The 18,314-nt window shown below is 40.7% G+C and overlaps 1 protein-coding gene across 1 annotated transcript; it reads left to right on the forward strand.

Annotated features, from left to right (window-relative positions):
- Positions 1 to 1,337: 1,337 nt before the first annotated feature.
- On the forward strand, positions 1,338 to 12,666 carry LOC310861208 (putative Bax inhibitor 1). The gene is made up of 10 exons (XM_083768559.1): positions 1,338 to 1,462; positions 2,071 to 2,180; positions 2,291 to 2,399; positions 5,353 to 5,473; positions 5,805 to 5,853; positions 6,248 to 6,345; positions 9,900 to 9,979; positions 10,112 to 10,212; positions 10,559 to 10,634; positions 11,741 to 12,666. Exons 2-10 carry the CDS (start codon positions 2,125 to 2,127, stop codon positions 11,762 to 11,764), a joined length of 714 nt encoding a protein of 237 aa, XP_083624685.1. The 5' UTR covers positions 1,338 to 1,462; positions 2,071 to 2,124; the 3' UTR covers positions 11,765 to 12,666.
- The last annotated feature ends 5,648 nt before the right edge of the window (positions 12,667 to 18,314 follow it).

Consider the following 18,314-nt stretch of genomic DNA (forward strand, 5'->3'; position numbering starts at 1 on the left):
ATATTCAGGTAAATTTATGAGTTTATTTACTGCCATGACAAATGCAAAAATCTACCATAATCCCAATGGATAGTAAAATGTATAGTTTAGTATTATTTTATACTAAATATTTTAACCACTTAAGCCTACTTAAGCTTATTTACTTAAACTCAAGTTAAGTCAAATAAGTCAATTTATTTGACAGAAAACTTTGTAGTAAAAAGAGAAAAAAAACAGTAGAAGCTACTGTCCAGGGAAGCTGGGTGTCGGACAGAAACGGGTTCGATTAGAGGCTGACTGGACTCGAGTTCCTAGTCTAGAATGAGCCTGGGGAGTTCTCTACTCTGCCAATATAAAGACATTCTAAGCCACGAATTCACAGAGTGAGTGCTCGTTTAAAACAACGTAAACCTTTACGACAACCACAACATGAAACACGACTACGGCAGCCATTTTAGGTGTACCACTACCAACAAACAGATTAGATTACCGTCTGCCATACAGGAAGTGTAATTTAAATAATGTGTCACCCAGCAGACTCAACGGTTTAACGCCAAATAATTAAAACATAAACGTGTTTAACTCTAAATTCAAGGATTATTAGTATTACACATTACATAGCAGACAGTGACTAGCTAGCTGCAGCTAGTTTATTAGTTTAAACACCGCGATCGCGCGGCGGGCGTGCGCACACACGGTTATTTTTTTTTTGAGTGGTGCAACCACCACTCCAAAGAACAGCAATGTCCGTGATGTTAACCTATTTGACTATGTATGTGACTATGAGTACCAGTAGGGGCAAAAGTGGCGATGTTGTGCCAGAAACAGAGAGAGAGAGAGAGAGAGATAGTGCTGCACTGTTGCCTCAATGCCTGCTAATGAGAGAGAGAGAGCCCTTTGAATAGAATTTAATTGAATTGAATTGAATTGAGAGGGGGGGGGGGGGCAGGGGGAGAGGGGAGTTGCACCACTCGTTCACACGGGTGTGATTCTTTTTATTTTAATCGTATTTTTCATTTTCTATTATTTATTTATTTTTTAATAGTAGTATTTTTAATTAGTTTAATCTACTGCTAGTAGTTTAATCTACTGCTACCAATAAGAGGGGCACCCAGCTGCAGCCTCGAATAATAATAATAATAATAATAATAATAATAATAATAATAATAATAATAATAATAATAATAATAATGGTAGTAGTAGTAGTAGTAGTAGTCTTAGTAGTAGTAACCTTTGTATATTTAATACATACGATCTCATCCATTATTAGAGAATGTCCAATAAATATAACATAGATGTGTACTTTAGTTTTGTATAATAAACCTCGTACGTATTTATGGGCGTTACTTGGATAACGTCATCATCACACCAGGCTGACTGACAGGTTACGTTACTATTTTCCCCAAGAAGAAAAAACACTAAAGCAGGAAGAAGAAAGCAAATTAAACCTGAAACATAGCTGAGGAGGAGAGCCTAGCATTGAGTAAGTTATCACAACATTTCCCGTATGCCTTTTTTCCACATAGCTTGTAAGTTCTATCGTTTATCGACGAATAAAAGACACGTCGAACGCTTGGTTAGTGACATTACTATAGACGTTAGCTAGCCATTCGGCTAACGTTAGCTCTTAGCGTTAGCTTAGCACTTTCGATCTCATCATGCGCCATTAACATTTCGACTTTTCGTGACATCTTGATAAATGTTACTGACCTGTTTAAGTATAGCTATCTGGCTATTTTTGTAACGCTACGCAATGTTGCCAGTAAGCTTATTGGCAGCAGTCTGACAATCAAAACAGTTTAATGCTTGGCGTAAGTTGTTAGCCGTTATTTAAGATTGCAAACTCTCACCTATTGGGGCTAACTCTCACCCAGGTACTTTTACCCGTGTCAGTCTGATATAATAACCTGGCTTTGTTTATGTCAATGCGACACTGTCATAAGAACACAGTTGTCTAGCTACAGGCCGAATTACGGCCACTGTTACTTTCATCTCGGCTGTGTTTAGCTGCAGACTAGTTGTCTTGAAAACAAGACGCAACTGTTAATAATCTACCAATGGCGTGTAATCTATTCTGTTCTCCCTCCTCAGGATAGCTGAAGATCAAAAGGAAATCTCTACGGATCTCAGTGCCCGGGTTCCAACATGAACGTGTTCGACCGCAACATCAATTTTGATGCTCTCTTCAAGTTCTCCCAAATGTATGTAGCATGTGTAACTGACCATGTACGCACTTGATCAACCAGAAATCCTCATTAATTTCCTCCTAGTTATTTACAGGCATACCTTGTCCCACATACTTTGTTTCCAGCCCTCATTCTACCCAGGTGCACCTGAAGAATGTGTACTCCAGTCTGGCAGTGTGCATGTTCGTGGCTGGAGCGGGCTCCTATGTGCATGTTGTCACTCGTCTCTTTCAGGTAAGACTGATATATCATAGCACAACAGGACTTGGAATTCCCCTTCAAGTATCTATATAATATGACATACTTATTAAGATGTGAAGATATTTTGAAGTTGGTCTAAGTTCTTTGTGTATCATCCTGACATAACAAGCAATGCGGATGTCGGATGAAGTCATTAAAGTCGGATGAAGTCATTAAAAAGCTGTCATCAAACGCATAATGAGATATCATTACTTATACTTTGTAATTTATATTTCACGATTGATCAAACGGTATAGTGAGGCTCCCATCTAGTGGTTGTTTTTACTAAGGGAATGTTTGGGCAATGGGCATGCATGTGTATGGACTGAGGAATTATCTAAAGGAGACTGTTTATTTTGTTTGAATCTTCTCTCTTGCAGCAGTTGAGACGAAGAACCATCTAAATCCATAATTTGTTCTGACTCCTCCCGAAAAGGTCTATCTGTCCAGACCCCTTATCCATAATTTATACATTATGGATAATAATTACTATGGACTTAGATGGTTTTTCGTCTCAACCGCTCAGTTTATATTCATTAGTTGGTTAGTCATCATCATTAGTTGTTTATGCCCTTATAGTTAATTTGTTCGGTAGATGGGCAACACTACATCAGGACTCGGGAGACAATTTTGTCTGTCCCAGACACGCAAATGTCTTTAATGGTAATTGTTGCAACTAGACCTGTACCTGCTCGTCGGCCACCGGCCAAATTGGGAACCTATAAATAATGCCCGTTGTCAACTTGTCATAGCACCTGTTTTAACTATCTGTCCGTGTCCCTTTTGTGCCCATACTGTATCTGAGATTAAAATAGGGTGCATTTTGCATCCCAAAACACAGTTTATAGTTGAGGGACACAATAAAACAACGACCTCTGCATCCACGGGATGCACTACTGTACTGTTTTTTTATTCTAGTTTATTTGGTAGCTTTAGTTATAATAATCATTTCTTCTTCTGGTTTCTACATGAATATAACCACGTTATAACCATATGAAATGGGAGTTAAATGCTGCAATTTGTAAAAATGGCAAAATATGACTCCTAACGTCGTTGAAGTGGGACTCATAAAATGTCCCTGGGACTCATTTCTAAAAGACCATCCCTGCATCCTGGGACTCATTACATTGAAAACCTGTTTACATCACTGCTGTATATGGAGATCTCTGTATCTGTCCGTGTGAAGAGTGCAAACTCAATTGGCTGAGCCAGAGGCTGGAAATTGCACAGGTGAGGCAACCTGGGCAAGACCTACGCTGTAGAGGCTATCATTTGTTTGGGTGGAAGTTGATGCTTTACAAATCAGTTTACATTCTCTGCGAATGAAACGAGTGTTGTGAATCTTGTGATTGGTCAGGAAAATAACGTATCCGGGGGAAATGCATCTGACGGATGTTCCGGACGGTACATCTGCCGATAGCTTCTCTGCCTTACGTTGTGACCAGGCTTTTCTTTAGTAAGCCTGGGACCTAGGCTACAGGTGAGGGGACTGTGGTGTTTGTGGACAACGGTGTATGCCACCGACTCAGGCCGGGCACTGCACTCCCTGTGGTGGTGTGGAACGCGTGTGTCATATTTGAAGTTGGTGGGGCAAACGGTTCTCGAGTTGCGTGCATTACAACCGTGCACACACACAGTCAGAGACGTGGCACATTTATAGTTTTATGTAACACCATGTCTTCTTATCCACTAAGCCACAGCAGGCACCACAAGAGTCAACTCAAGATGAGTAAAATGGTTTTGAAACATACTTTTGTATCTGTGAACATGTCATAGGCACAAATAGTAGAGGACCTGGCTAAGATATGTATGCACTTCATTTAGGAGAGAATATCGCAACTGTTCTTGGCTAATATGACCGCTGCGAACAACTTGGGAACTGTGAACAATTCTCTACCTTTCTGTTTTATGAACACAAGGTTGCTGTACTTTATACCTCATGGGTATAAAGTACAGCAACCTTGTGTTCATAAAACAGAAAGATAGGGTATTGGGTAAGACTGACCTTATGTATCTTTCAGGACCTTTCACTGCTTTGTCTCAACCATTACTCAATGGCTCTGGTCTCAGTCACCGCGGTGGATATTTTGATCTTTTTTGGGAATGATGTCACTACTGTGGGAGCAGCCTTAGGGCCGATTCATACTCCTATTTTACCACTGTTTCGGCGCTGTAGTGCCGAAATGATTTTGGCTCGTCAGAAATTTTCAGTAGCACCGAAGAGCCGAGTTTAGGACGGTACTAACATCAGTCACTTTTCCATTCACTGTAGTAGAAGAGGTGCGGGTTTAAACCGCAGATATGTCGTGATGTTACGAGGTGTGATCATATATGGCCATATATTGATATTCCCATATACGGTATTGGGAATGTCACTAGATCCCTGATGTCAAGGTAGCGCTGCTGCGGCAGATCGGGTGCGTGCACGCATCCGCCTGGGTGATGGCAGACTGCTGGGCGAGTGCTGTCGCTTTAGCATGATGGGATCAACTTTGACCAAAGCAATGAAAAAACGGGTATGGCCAGGGTTCATGGCCATATGTACTTGTAGCGTGTCTTCTGTCTTGAGTGTAAAGGGTTTGATGATGTCAGACTGACATATGATGGACTGACAAACAACCATATATGGAGATCTAAGGGTCTCCATGATGGGGGGGGGGGGGGGGGAGAAGAGAAAATATAGAGAAACTGGTTAAACAAACAACTAAAAGATGTAAACATACAGTATGTGTTAGCAGGTGTGTACAGAGTGTACATAATATTTTGAACATAATATAATATGCAGATGTGTACATGTTGTTTTGGAAACATTAGCATCCTGTGCAAAAAAAAAAGTAGCAGGTACAGTGTTCTCAAGGTGCTATTAAATAGACAAGTTTGTGCAACAAGAAAGGTAGTCCACATTTGACATGAATAATATGCTCATGTAATGGCCGATGTTTTTCAGGGAGGAATTCTTTCTCTGCTGGGTTCTCTGGGGATGATGTTCTGGCTGGCCATGACTCCACACAACTATGAGACAGAGAAAAAGAGATTGGCCATCCTCGCTGGCTTTGCTTTCTTCACAGGTTAAGTAAACTGATATAGCGCTTGTTGGAACAACAATAACATTGTAAGGCATGATACTAGTACTACACGGTTTTCTGGAGCACAGCTAATTTCACAGTTGTCTTTTGCATATTGTCATCATAAATATTAGGGTCTATACACACATTATGTTGCAGTGAAAGCCATCATTTCACTGATCAAGCAGACAGGATAAGTGGCATCTTCAAACTAAAATATTAATTTAGTATAATCTGGTTAATTGATAGTTCAACAACATCACAATTTAGTGTCAACATTTGGTTATTTTAGTTAACATTGGGGATGTTTCCTTTTTTATTTCTGTCTCTCCAGGTGTTGGCCTGGGACCTGCCATGGACTTTGTTATTGCTATCAACCCAAGGTATGACTGGGTGGACTTTAGCCCTGCAGTAGTTATCCGACTGAATCAAAAAAGTCTTGTGTGTGTGTGTGTGTTGAGTTATTTATTTTTAGTTTAAGGCTATAGGTCAGACACTTTGTATGTCATAGGCCAGCAGATAATAATTTACCTGAGCTGAGGACTCATGTATTATTCAAGGTTCACTTTATTTGTCATTTCACATGTTTGCACATATTATTGTTGCCGTGTGCGTTTCGTTATTAGTTTTGAAATGCACTGAAGTTTAAAAACATTTAGTCCTCAACCTTTTTTAGCTCTCTGACCGTGGAACGTTAATGCCATTTGCAAGCCCATAGTTTGTGCTTAACGTTACGGACAAGTGTGACCTTTGTTTGCTCTGTTGTTTTCTCTGCAGCATCATTGTGACGGCGTTCCTGGGAACGTCCATCATCTTCATTTGCTTCACTCTCAGTGCCCTCTATGCCAAGCGCCGGAGCTACCTCTTCCTGGGAGGTACAGGCATCTGGTTGATCTATCTTAGTGTTGGGTCACATTCACACCAGGATATTTCTGACCTGAGATCAGATTCTAAAAAATGTCTTCTACATCCTTACAGTTTTCTGAAAAAGCTATGTTTCTTCGATTTTTCAAAAATAGCAGACCTACAAGCTCTGGCGCGCTATGAGCTTGTAGATCTGCTATTTTTCAATAGCTAAAGCATATCGTAATGCTAACACCAAAAGGGGTTCCCGCCCAAAATGCGCTAGTTGATCTATCTTGTGTTGGGTCACATTGACACCAGGATATTTTAAAATTAATCCGAATACTGGAGCGTATTTTTGGACAGTGCGCTTTTTTGGGGCGGGTGTGAAGGCTCATTTGAATTCTGGTGTGGATCAAACTAATTCTAATTCTAAATTCAAATTCTCGGTTCGTTCCAAGTGCACCAGAATTCGGTTCTATGCAGGTGTGAATGTAATCTGCACCAAATGGCAAAGAACGTGTATTTAATTCGCAGTAATTACAAAAAGGCTTTAGTAGGCATTTACTTCAAATAGGCATATTCCCATAGCCCAGTCCCATTCTTATGCATCTGATGAAGTTGGCTGGTGGTTATGCCCAAACCACACCAATGATTTGAGACGCAATGAAACCGTTTTAGTATTTGTCGCAGAGGTCTGATATGTCCCGTTGCACGTTGGCGCATTGCGTCGCAAGTTATTCCATTCAAAGCAGCTTTATTGGCATGAGAAAACCCTAGCTTCCATCGTAGTTATCCGTCCGTCCGTCCGTCTGTGTGTGTGTGTGTGTGTGTGTGTGTGTGTGTGTCACACTAGCCGGCTCTGTCTGTGTGTGTGTGTGTGTCACACTAGCCGGCTCTGTGTGTGTGTGTGTGTGTGTCTACGCGTGTCGCTTAACGTCAAGTCGCAAAAACACTTGCCTCAGAAACACCGCGGTTTATGTTACAGCGTAAACATCATTGCTGTGGACACCGGTGTAGGATCCATTGGGCCACGCGGGCCGAGGCCCAGTCAGTTTAGAGCTTGCCCAGTCTTACTTCGAAGAGAGGAGGCGAAAAAATAAGAAACGACAAAAGATGGCCTACTTTGACAGCCCTTGTGCATGCACATTTCTGTCAGTAGCAAACCACAGCATGCAAGCCGCCTTAGCACATTAGCACGTCCGCAAAACCATTCACATATATGGGATATGTGCTGTTAAAGCACCATTCTGTCGTAGGTAGTTGCAAGGAGTATCATGACGAGTCATTGGTGTAGTTTGGGCCTAGGTTAGGCTTCAATGATGGCATTCGTCCTGTCACTGTCACCAAGGCAAGGTGGAATGTAGTAGCCAGCTCAATAACAGACATAATGGTATACCTACATGGGGTGTGTGGTTGGTTGGTCAAAGCCGCACACTGGAATATGGAGTAGAAAAGTAGACCGAGTGTCTTCCAGTTGCTGTAGTAATACCGCAGGAGCGCACGCCTCTCTCCTCTGATTAGGTAATAACAGGTGTGCACCGTCCGTGACCAGTTGTCACTGTGCCTGAGCCGGCTATGTGGCTTAACGTGTTGTAGATCTGCTATTTTTGGAGCGCACCGGCCCCAGGCCTGTCATACGAAGTAGCCAATGATTTTTGCCCGCAGTCATTCCCAAAAAGTGAACTTGTGGACTTTCCAGTTCCAACTAGAAAAAGTGCCCTTCTGGGCACAGGTCTCCACCAGGATGAGCAGATGTGAAGTTATCCACAGATCCGTGCAGTTAGAGGTAAAAACAGTTTTCGGCCAGTTATAGCGCCACCTTGAGGCTGAGTTGAAATTGTTCATGTGGCATTGCGTCCTCGGCCTAGTGGGAATGTGGGTGCACAATTTCACGGAAATCACGCGGTGTGTTTGAAACTGAGCACTCCTGTGAACTTTGGAAGCCAATCTTAACCAATCAGGATGGAGTCTGAGAAATCTGAAAGACTCGTTTCGTTGAATGGCTCTAGAGAGACTGTGTACCAATTTGCGTGATGTTTGGACAAAATCTGTAGGTGTACTGTGCAAAAACTTGTTTTGCACAAAGCGGCCTCCTGGTGGCGCTATAACAGGCCGTTCTGGAAATCTGAAAGACTGGTTTCGTTGAATGGCTCTAGAGAGACTGTGTACCAATTTGTGTGATGTTTGGACAAAATCTGTAGGTGTACTGTGCAAAAACTTGTTTTGCACAAAGCGGCCTCATGGTGGCGCTATAACAGGCCGTTCTGGAAATCTGAAAGACTGGTTTCGTTGAATGGCTCTAGAGAGACTGTGTACCAATTTGCGTGATGTTTGGACAAAATCTGTAGGTGTACTGTGCAAAAACTTGTTTTGCACAAAGCGGCCTCCTGGTGGCGCTATAACAGGCCGTTCTGGAAAGTTTGGGGCAGAGGTTCATCGTTGGCATCAAGGGAGTGTGTGTGCAAAATGTGGCATCGACCGGGTTAACGGTGGCCGAGATTAGCTGCTCACGGACACACGGACGGACACACGGACGGACGGACACACACACGGACACACGGACGGACGGACGGACGGACGGAGTGCAAAACATACTCTCCCCCCATGCCTTCGGCCTGGTGGAGACAATAATGCAATCTCATGAACATGAATGGATGGAAGTCCATTGGTACAAAAAATGGCAGCACAATGGAATTGATAAAACGGACAATAAAGTGGTAATAAAAAAACAATTATATAAGTATAAGTAATATAATACATTTCAATAAATAAATGCATTTATCGTCCCCTAGGGTAGGTACCCTCACAAAAACATGCAGTAATCGTGGTCTCTAAACTACCTCCCCCTGGACAGCTGGGGTGCCTGATGGAGGGGAAAGGAACTGGTCGGAATAACGTGTTCCTTCCATGCGCTACGTCGGGTGAAAAGAAGCAGCTTGGTCTCCTCATGCATAGAAGGAAGCATGAGGTCAGTCCGCTGCCCCCCTAGTTTGGCAGGGGAAGTGTAGCGCCCAGGATTACATTAATAATTGACATTGATTATAAAGAATAAATAAATGCATTTATCTCATTGTGGTAGAAATTCTGAGCCACCGTTTCAACTCTGTGACGTTTGGTGCGGTGCAGTGTGCAGTGCAGTGGGAGCGAAAACACTGCAAATAAAAATGCAATAAAGTTGCAACTGTCTTCACCCCCCAATCGCACCGAGTCTACCGAACTACAGGTGTGAATGTGCCCTTAGAACCACTAGGGATACACAATACAATGGCCCCCCAATGTTCATGGAAAAGTCCTGGAAAGTCATGCAGGGAGTCGGGACCTCGCTATCAAAAATATATACTAAACTGAAATTGAAGTAATGGATCTCGTTACATGTGTGTAATAGTGGGAACTTGTTTTAATGCAAAATATTATAGGAATGACCCGTTATTAACGAGCTGTAACGGCTCAGAAATTCCATATTGGTACAACTGCCCATCACCATGCTGCCCTGCACCAGCTTCTAGTGAAGTATGAAGAATGCCTGTTTTGTATTTTTACTACGTATGCCTGCCCTAAAGAAATGCTGTCTTTCTGTCCTCAGGCACCCTGATGTCTGGCCTCTCCCTGTTGTTCCTGATGTCTGTGATGAATATGTTCTTTGGCTCCGTCATGCTGTTCAAGGTACCTGAACCGAGCTCTGACATTTTTGACGAGTGGATTCGTATGAATTGTTTGCAGTGACATTGAGTGTGAAGAATCTTGGAACGTGACTTTGAAACTTATTACATCTTTTCGGTTCTTATTTCCAACCAGGCACACATGTACCTCGGGCTGATCATCATGTGTGGATTCGTGCTGTTTGACACTCAGCTCATCATTGAGAAAGCAGAGAATGGAGACAAGGACTATATCTGGTAAGGATTTGCATGGGCTGAGCCTGTTATTTGAACTGCATGTCATATGTCAACAGAGACTGAAATAAGGATATGAAAAGTTGTAAACAGTAGATTTACCTACTTTTGGGCTGTGCATCTTGATACTCTTTGCGGACATTCTGTTTTCTTGTGTAAACACTGACACAGCTACTTTGTGACAAACATCACTGGCTGTCGCTGAACATTCAAACACTTTAGGAGGTAGTTTGTGACTGAAGTCTTTGACTGACAATACAAATTATGCCTTTAGTTTACATCCCTGCTGGACCCTTAATTGTGTGCGTGTGTGTGTGTGTGTGTTAAACTTCTTTGCATTCTTCTAAAGGCACTGCGTGGACCTGTTCCTTGATTTTGTCACAATCTTCAGGAAACTGATGATTCTTCTTGCCATGAATGAGAAGGTACCCTGTTTATTTCATAACACTCACTTCATAACAACTGTTGTTGTCCGTCTTCATCTGCTTATCTGCAACTGCAAACTACTAGTCTGCATCATATTTCTTGTGCACAGTTCCAGCAAGCCAAGGAAGTTAAGGAACTCAATTTCCTAATGTCGGTCAAATATATCGGTCAACAACTGTGAATTTACAACCTCAGTCCTGCCGTCCCACCATGGTATGGCATAATGATGTGCCCAAGCTATGTAGCGGAACTAGCCAATCCGCTGCAAGCTGTACTTCCAGTGCATGTGATCTGCACTACTTTGCTCACGTCCCTCTGTGCAGCCTGCAACAATATCACGTAGTTGATCATGTAAAAATATATATATATTTCTTTCATAAGATATATATTTCTTTCATTGAATTCTTAGTGGTCACAGCAAATATTGTTCTTGTGAAATACTGTTCTAATTGGAGAATATTATTTAAAATAAAATTAACGGCACAGAGAACAACGCGCACACACGGTGTGCTTTCACTCAGTCAGACGGTATCACAATGTACGTTTATAGCTGAAACATTTTAATTGTGATATTGCATGTTGCTGTGAAACAGTTTCATGCCAGTAGGTGAATGCTGGGCACTGAGATTCACTATTGCGTGATTTCAGTTTGCTCCTTATCGGAGTGATGGGTTCTGGTCTGTTTATACTACTTCTGAACTATGAATAGTCTTTTAGGTTATAATAATTTAACATTATTTTGGTCTTTGTGATGGCACGCTGCTCTACTTTTTGATGTGTTTGCTGTATAACCCATTCTGACCGGGCACCCATTTTGGTGTTGGCATCATGTTATGCTTTAGCTATTGAAAAATAGCAGATCTACAAGCTCATATCGCGCCACCGAGTGGCGCGATACGAGCTTGTAGGTCTGCTATTTTTGAAAAATCGAAGACACTTTTAGAATCTGATCTCAGGTCAGAATGGGTTAATAATGAAACTGTGAGGATGTAATAGACATTTTTAGAATCTGATCTCAGGTCAGAATGGGTTAAAGATTTGTCTTAGTACAGCCCGTCCCTTGGGTTGCACCGTAATGATAAGTCTTTATATTTGTCCCTTTCAGGAAAAGAAGAAAGAGAAGAAGTAGATGAGTCAAAATCTTGTGGAGTTTCAAATTAAAAACAATCTGAGAAAGGCACAATTTGCAATGCTGTTGGTGCTTTCACTTTGTCTTCAATTCTTGAAATTAACTCCTATGTGGTCTTACTATTCTTATTATTATTGAAGTTTCTTTGATTTATTAACTTACAATAAGGGTTGAATGTAAGTTTTATGGTAAACTAATGCTAGTCCTTTCTTGGCTGTGAATGGAAAGTAGACTAATGCTGCAGTGATCACGCTTGGCCTATAGATGGGAGTGCTGCCCTGAAAAGGCTCCCACAAGCCGAGCGGCATTTCCTAAGGTTTTCATATTGTTATTTAGTGCCATAAAATAGGTTATTTGAGCATTTGAGACTGATTGTTTTTGTTTGAAGTTATGTAATTTCAGTTGATTTGCCTATTTATACAGTTTTCCCTCAAATCTCTTCAGTGGAGTTGTCAAGATGCCGTCTCCCATGATATTCCCAGTTTAACACCACTTGAGGTTTTTCCCAATTGTGATTAATTACCATGGCGTTGCACAACATTTTGAGAACAACACTGGTAAAAGCCAGCAGTCAGCAGCATCTGATCATACTGGTCTTTTTAAATTCTTGAAGACAAATGTCAAGTCTCCTGGTTGGGATATATGACTGGCTGGTGTTAGATTTGTCATCTATACATAGTTTAAATGTGGATAGCCAAGACAGGTCAGTTCCTGACTTCCTATTGCTCCCATACATGAATTTGTCTTTAAAAATGGTCTAAAATACCTGTGCTCTACATATTAGTTTGCCAAATGTGATGTTAACCTAAAAGTTTTTGAAGATCTGTATACTGTGAACTTATTTTATTGATGTACTATTGAAATAATTTGATACATTTGCTCAAATAAATTTGTTGAACGTGCTCAACTGAGCTGATATTTCTTTGATTGTTCCTTTGTGCTTTTTCATGTAATGTTGGCCAATGAAAACCAATAGACAAATTGGGATATTGCAATGAAATAAACATGTTTGTAAAGTACATTTTAAAAACTTGGGAAATGGGGCATTCTGTATTTGGGGTATTTGATGTATATTTAGATCTTGTAAAGCGTATTTCTATGTTGTATTTGTCCTTTTTTCTCTCCCCTTGTGCCTTAAGTGTTATGGACGTTGCTCTCCTGCTTTGCAGGAAAGAGTAAGGCAGGCCTCCCTTTGTGGGATTTGAATCTAGGAGCTTAAGGAACATGCCTAGTCTAGAGTGTTAACACAGTGAGCCATCATGCTCCTTGTTTTGTTGCAGTTTTCCTTGTGCTTTAAGTAAGAAATATTAGACTACAACACTGTGCAATGTAAAAACTGCCAATGTGATAAATTAACACAAGAACTAAATCAAAACAGTTTAATTTTTTTGACATAAAATATGAACAAGCATCAAACGTCTTCATTGATGATCCTCCAATTAATCTGAATGTCAACAATTGTCAACCAGGGAAGTTAATTTAGCCTTCAGCCAATGATATTATAGACTGGCCTTCAACATGTACTGCACTAGACACTACAAGTAAATGCAACCAAGCGGTGGCAACCAAAGTAATTGCCATCATGGTGTAGATATACTGTCCATCTTTTTTTCCCTGGCTGGCGTTCCTCCCAATTTCTATTGGGAGTCGCTTGGGCTAAAACCTTGTTGAGTGAGAAAACAATCTTGTGGCTTCATTTAAGACCTGGAGGTGTGTGCTGTTTAGCTATTTTGATTGGCCAAACACATGTTTGGGATAATTCTACGAATCTTATTGAAATGTGTATCCGATTTTCCCTCGTCAAAATTTTGCTGGCTGTCTGAAGCTAGAATTACCCGTTTCTGGGAAAGGCTAGTGATTCAAGAAATTATCACATTTTCCTGTTATTCTCAAACTAGGGGTCCCCAAATTCTTAATTAGGGGCCGAAGTGGCCTAGGAGGTAGAGCGGCCGTCTTGGAATACGGAGGTTCCAGATTTGCTCCTGGGTATGTGTCAAATTTGGGCCCTGGTTTTATGACCTGGAAGTGTGGCCAATCAAAATAACTAAACAGCACACACCTCCAAGTCTTAAGTTAAGCCACAATATTATTTTCTCACTCAACAGTAAACAAGATCCTTAAAGAGAATAGGAACCCAAATAGGTAGGCTACTCTGTTGGTTATACTGTCTGACTGTCCAGTGACTGAGTAAAGAAGCCCAACAATTGTGGTGCCAGTGGTGCCTGCTCTGGAATTGGAACTGGCGCGCACGCACGCACACACGCACGCAGTGATCTTGAAAATCCATGGCCAGTGGCAAATTTCCCTTATTGTGTACCTGCCTAGTGAGGCTCACCTGTGCTGAAGGATTAATCTGACAACTTTGTGGGTGACTTCCGTCATGGTGGCCAGTAATTCCGGCTGCCACCCGTCTCTCCGGTGGTCACCAGACTATTCCTGGTTTTCACGTAGTCTGGTCCTATGAGTAACTACAATAATTATTATCTAAAGACAAAGGTGGATTTTCTCTTCCATGTTTGGAGGACTATTTTATTGCGGTCCAACTAAAACCACTGATATGTTGATATGCTGTAGCATTCCAGGTTATTATCCTAAATGGAAGGAACTGGAATTTAGTCAATTTGATATACCTGCTCAAACTATCTTAGGTGATAAACCTCAATGGGCCCTTTACAACGACAAAGTAAATAGGTGGACTAAGATGGCAATGGGGACATGGTTTGGGATCTGTACAAAATTACGTCTTCATAAACATATACGAATACTGAAATGGGTGACATCAGAGTTTAAACCATCCAAGATGGATTATAGATATAGGCTAGCTATGGGCAGCACATGGATTATCATCTTATTGTACATTATTCACCAGAGGCCTCTTCGCTTCCTTTAGTCATAATGTCAGAGGCCTACTTTCTTGAGGAAAAATTCCCTTTTCAGATATCTCCAGGTCAGGGACTATTTTAACAAGGAAATTAAACAGAGTACAGAACCCAACCTGTTAAATGTATTTGTGAATGCATACATAAATAAGGATAGTAAACACCTCATATCACAAACGTTCAACACATTACAAAATTCTAATGACCATTCAACTATAAAGGTTAAACAGAAATGGGAGAAGGAATCAGGTCTGGATATATCTGACGAGGACTGGAATGATATTTGGGGAGGTCAAACAAGAACTACTAACTCAAGAGCTTGGTGGGAATTCCTCCTGAACTCATGAGCCGTGATTTATATCTGTATAAAATCATATTGGTATAGCTTGTAAGAAAGCCATCACTTGGAAATGGTTACAGGTCACATACAGGTCACATAACACCACCTACCAAGGAAGATTGGATCACAGTAGTTGTTGAGTTAAAACTCATAGATGGAGAGTTTGCTAGGCATCTTCCAACATCACACTCTGGTAACTACATCTCCCAGAGTGCACCAGCAAGATGGCTGCTCGTTTGGCTGAGCTGGAACACCTGAAAAGGTGGAGTGAGCATTCAAACAAACAATACACCAGAAGCAAGATCTACTCGGGAGTTCCAAGTCCAAAGACGCCAATGGTCGGTGATAATAATAATAATTATTTGTTACTTAAATTACTTATTTGTTTTACTTATTTGTAAATACTGCTTAATGTGTTTAAAATCTGGCGTTAATGCGCTAAATGTATTTAGTAACTGCTACAATTTGGATTGGAGAAGGACCACATTGCAGTATCTTATGTTATGATTGGAAGCTTTCATTTGTGTTTCAAAAGTATAACTTTACAAAATAAGACGGTTAGAAATGATTTACTTTAAGAATTTAAAATACCAACTAAAATGTGAACAGTTCATAGTTCATATGATGAAGGTTTAAAATGCCTGTTTAGAATAGAGCTGATCTACAAGCTCTGGGATCAGCTATTTATCTAATTTCTTTATTCCAAGTGTTTAACCATTTCAAATTAACCATTTAATTTAAAATATTTAATTAAAATGGTTTTCTTAAATTGACTTTGCTAAATTAGTTTAAAAGTCCTTTAAATGAGGCATTGCATTGCTTAAAATACATTTGCTTGTTTAAATTACTTTATTGCTTAAAAACAAGACTGGTTAAAAATAACTTATTGATTGGAAAAGTGTTTAAAAATGGTTATCATTTGTTGTTTGACATTGTTGTTAATTCTTTGTCTCTGTTTTCAAAGGTTTTCAACCTAACCCATAAATAACCAACCAAATCAACAACTGAAGCCAACTGACATCATGAAAAAGTTTGGAAAATAAAAGTTGATTGAGTTGGAAAATCTTGGAGTTGATTCCTTTAATGTCCTTTGGAGAGGATTCCTTTAATGTCCTTTGGAGAGGAACGAGAGTTTGACTTGACAGTAGTCAACGAGATAGACACCATGGAAATCTTGACCTTCTCTCTTAGGCTAAGGACAGAGCAATATACAAGGAACTGGTCTGGAAGAAATGGACATTGATTGTACTGGACTATGGCTAATTCAGACTTGCCCACAGCAAGTATGCATGTCATATAGTGACCACTAGGTGGCAACATAGGATAGATATGTTTGGTATTTACAGCCCTTAGCATGACTGATACTGTACTGGTAAATATATATCCAGGTGATATATAACGCCCTACTCAACACAAACAACACAAATGTTTTTATTTGTTTGTTTTTGTTATTATTGTCTTTGTTTGTCTTTACATTTTTTTTTTGATTATTGTGTAATTGTTCTTTGGTTTACTAAAATTTGCTGAAAATGTCAATACATTTTTAAGTTAAAAAAAATAAAGAAATATTGCACGACTTAGAGCCTATTTGTCATTGGGTGATGCAAAAACGCTGATCCACGCCTTTGTTTTTTCTCTGCTTGATTACTGCAATGCACTTTTTTCTGGATTGCCAAAGAAAACAACTGACAGATTACAACTTGCGGTAGCCAGAGTTTTAACTAAAACTAAGATGAGAGAACATATTACTCCAGTTTTAGCTTCACTGCATTGGCTTCCAGTTTTTAGGATTGATTTTAAAATTATTTTACTCAATGATCTCAATGATCTCGCACCTATTTGTTTTAAATTGTAATAAGTATTGTTTATTAATATTGTCCTTTTGTTTTATTAGGAGGAGCTCTTTGCCTCTGCTGTTTTTTGTCCCTATTATTTTGGTTATTTGTTTTGTTTGTGCAAACCAGCTGTTTTAGTGATTTCATAGTAGTTCCTTAGAACCGTGTACATTTGGCCTCAGCCGTGCCAGTATAGCAGGTGGTTCAGATTGTAGTCCGACAGGTGGTTTGGTTATGGTGGTAGGCTGTTTGGGATTTAGTATAGCCTGCATGCTTATTCCAAGTTTATTGTCTCCACCAGGCCGATGCATGGGGAGAGAGTATGTTTTGCACTCCATCCGTCCGTCCGTCTGTGAACAGCTAATCTCCCGCACTGTTAACCTGGTCGATGCCAAATTTTGCACACATACTCCCTGGATGCCAACGATGAACCCAACATTTCTAGAACGACCTGTTATAGCGCAACCAGGACTTTTGAAAAACACTCCAGATTCTGTCCAAAAATCCCGCAAATTCTTACACACTATCTCTATAGTCATGTTTGTGTTCAATATGGATCTGTCCGATATTTCATATTCCATCCTAATTGGCTCACATTGGCTTTCAAAGTTTGCAGGATTGGCCCTTTTGAAACAAAAAGCCTCAAATCATGAACGCAGCGTGCAATTTACATGAAATCTTTCACAGACTTTCCTGCTAGGCGGAGGTGTTTCTTGTGACCATACCATTAACATCCTATGGCAGGCAAAAATGCCAAACTTTACTTTTGCTTTAAGTAGTATGACTTTGACTTTGACTTTATTAATTCATGCTTGCAGTGGAGCCGAGGCCCCACTGAAAAAACTGCAGAACTTTACAAATTGATACATGATAATAATAATAAAATAGACTAAAAACACACAATTATAAGGTTAAACATTTTCAGGGCAGCAGAGCATGGTCATGTATGCAGTTCAGGTGGCCATACTGTGTTTTTGTGCAGCTAAATAGTGTCATTATATAGCCTGACTGCAGTGTGCACTGTTGACTTTTTCAGCCTGTTGGTCTTGGCCTTGGGTTCGGGTTCAGCCAGCTTGTGTTGGTTCCTCAAAGTCCTGGCAGTGCAGCTGCCTCGTGTTGGAGGTAGCAGGTCATGCAGAGGGTGTTGTTCATCGTGCATGTCCTTGACCATCTTCACTGCAGCCTCCTGCTCTGGAGTGATGGTAGGGGTTGTGAGATGTTACCAGCTCTCCTTTTGATGATTTTGCAGGCACGTGTCTGGACTCGCTCTAGCTCTGCCTGTTGTTTCTTAGAGCAGCCCACTAGGAGCACTGAGCTGTATTCCAGACACGGCCTGATGAGAGTGGTGTAGATGGTGACGAGGTCATCTGCAGGTAGTCCGTGTCTCGCCATAACCGTGAGATAGTGCAGCCGCTTAGAGGCAGTTTTTATTGCATTTTCAATGTGCACATCTCCAGTCAGGTTTTGGTCAAGGTGGTATCCTAGATACTTTGATG

The sequence above is a fragment of the Protomyctophum parallelum genome (genome assembly GCF_964188405.1).
Source record: "Protomyctophum parallelum genome assembly, chromosome: 7".
In the NCBI taxonomy this organism is placed as follows: domain Eukaryota; kingdom Metazoa; phylum Chordata; class Actinopteri; order Myctophiformes; family Myctophidae; genus Protomyctophum; species Protomyctophum parallelum.

Excerpts from the sequence above, each read along its gene's own strand:
- LOC310861208 (XM_083768559.1), top strand. The coding sequence starts at position 2,125 with ATGAACGTGTTCGACCGCAACATCAATTTTGATGCTCTCTTCAAGTTC. Across the intron at positions 5,854-6,247 it reads GTTATTGCTATCAACCCAAG|CATCATTGTGACGGCGTTCC; the intron begins GTATGACTGGGT and ends TTTTCTCTGCAG. Across the intron at positions 10,635-11,740 it reads TTCTTGCCATGAATGAGAAG|GAAAAGAAGAAAGAGAAGAA; the intron begins GTACCCTGTTTA and ends TGTCCCTTTCAG.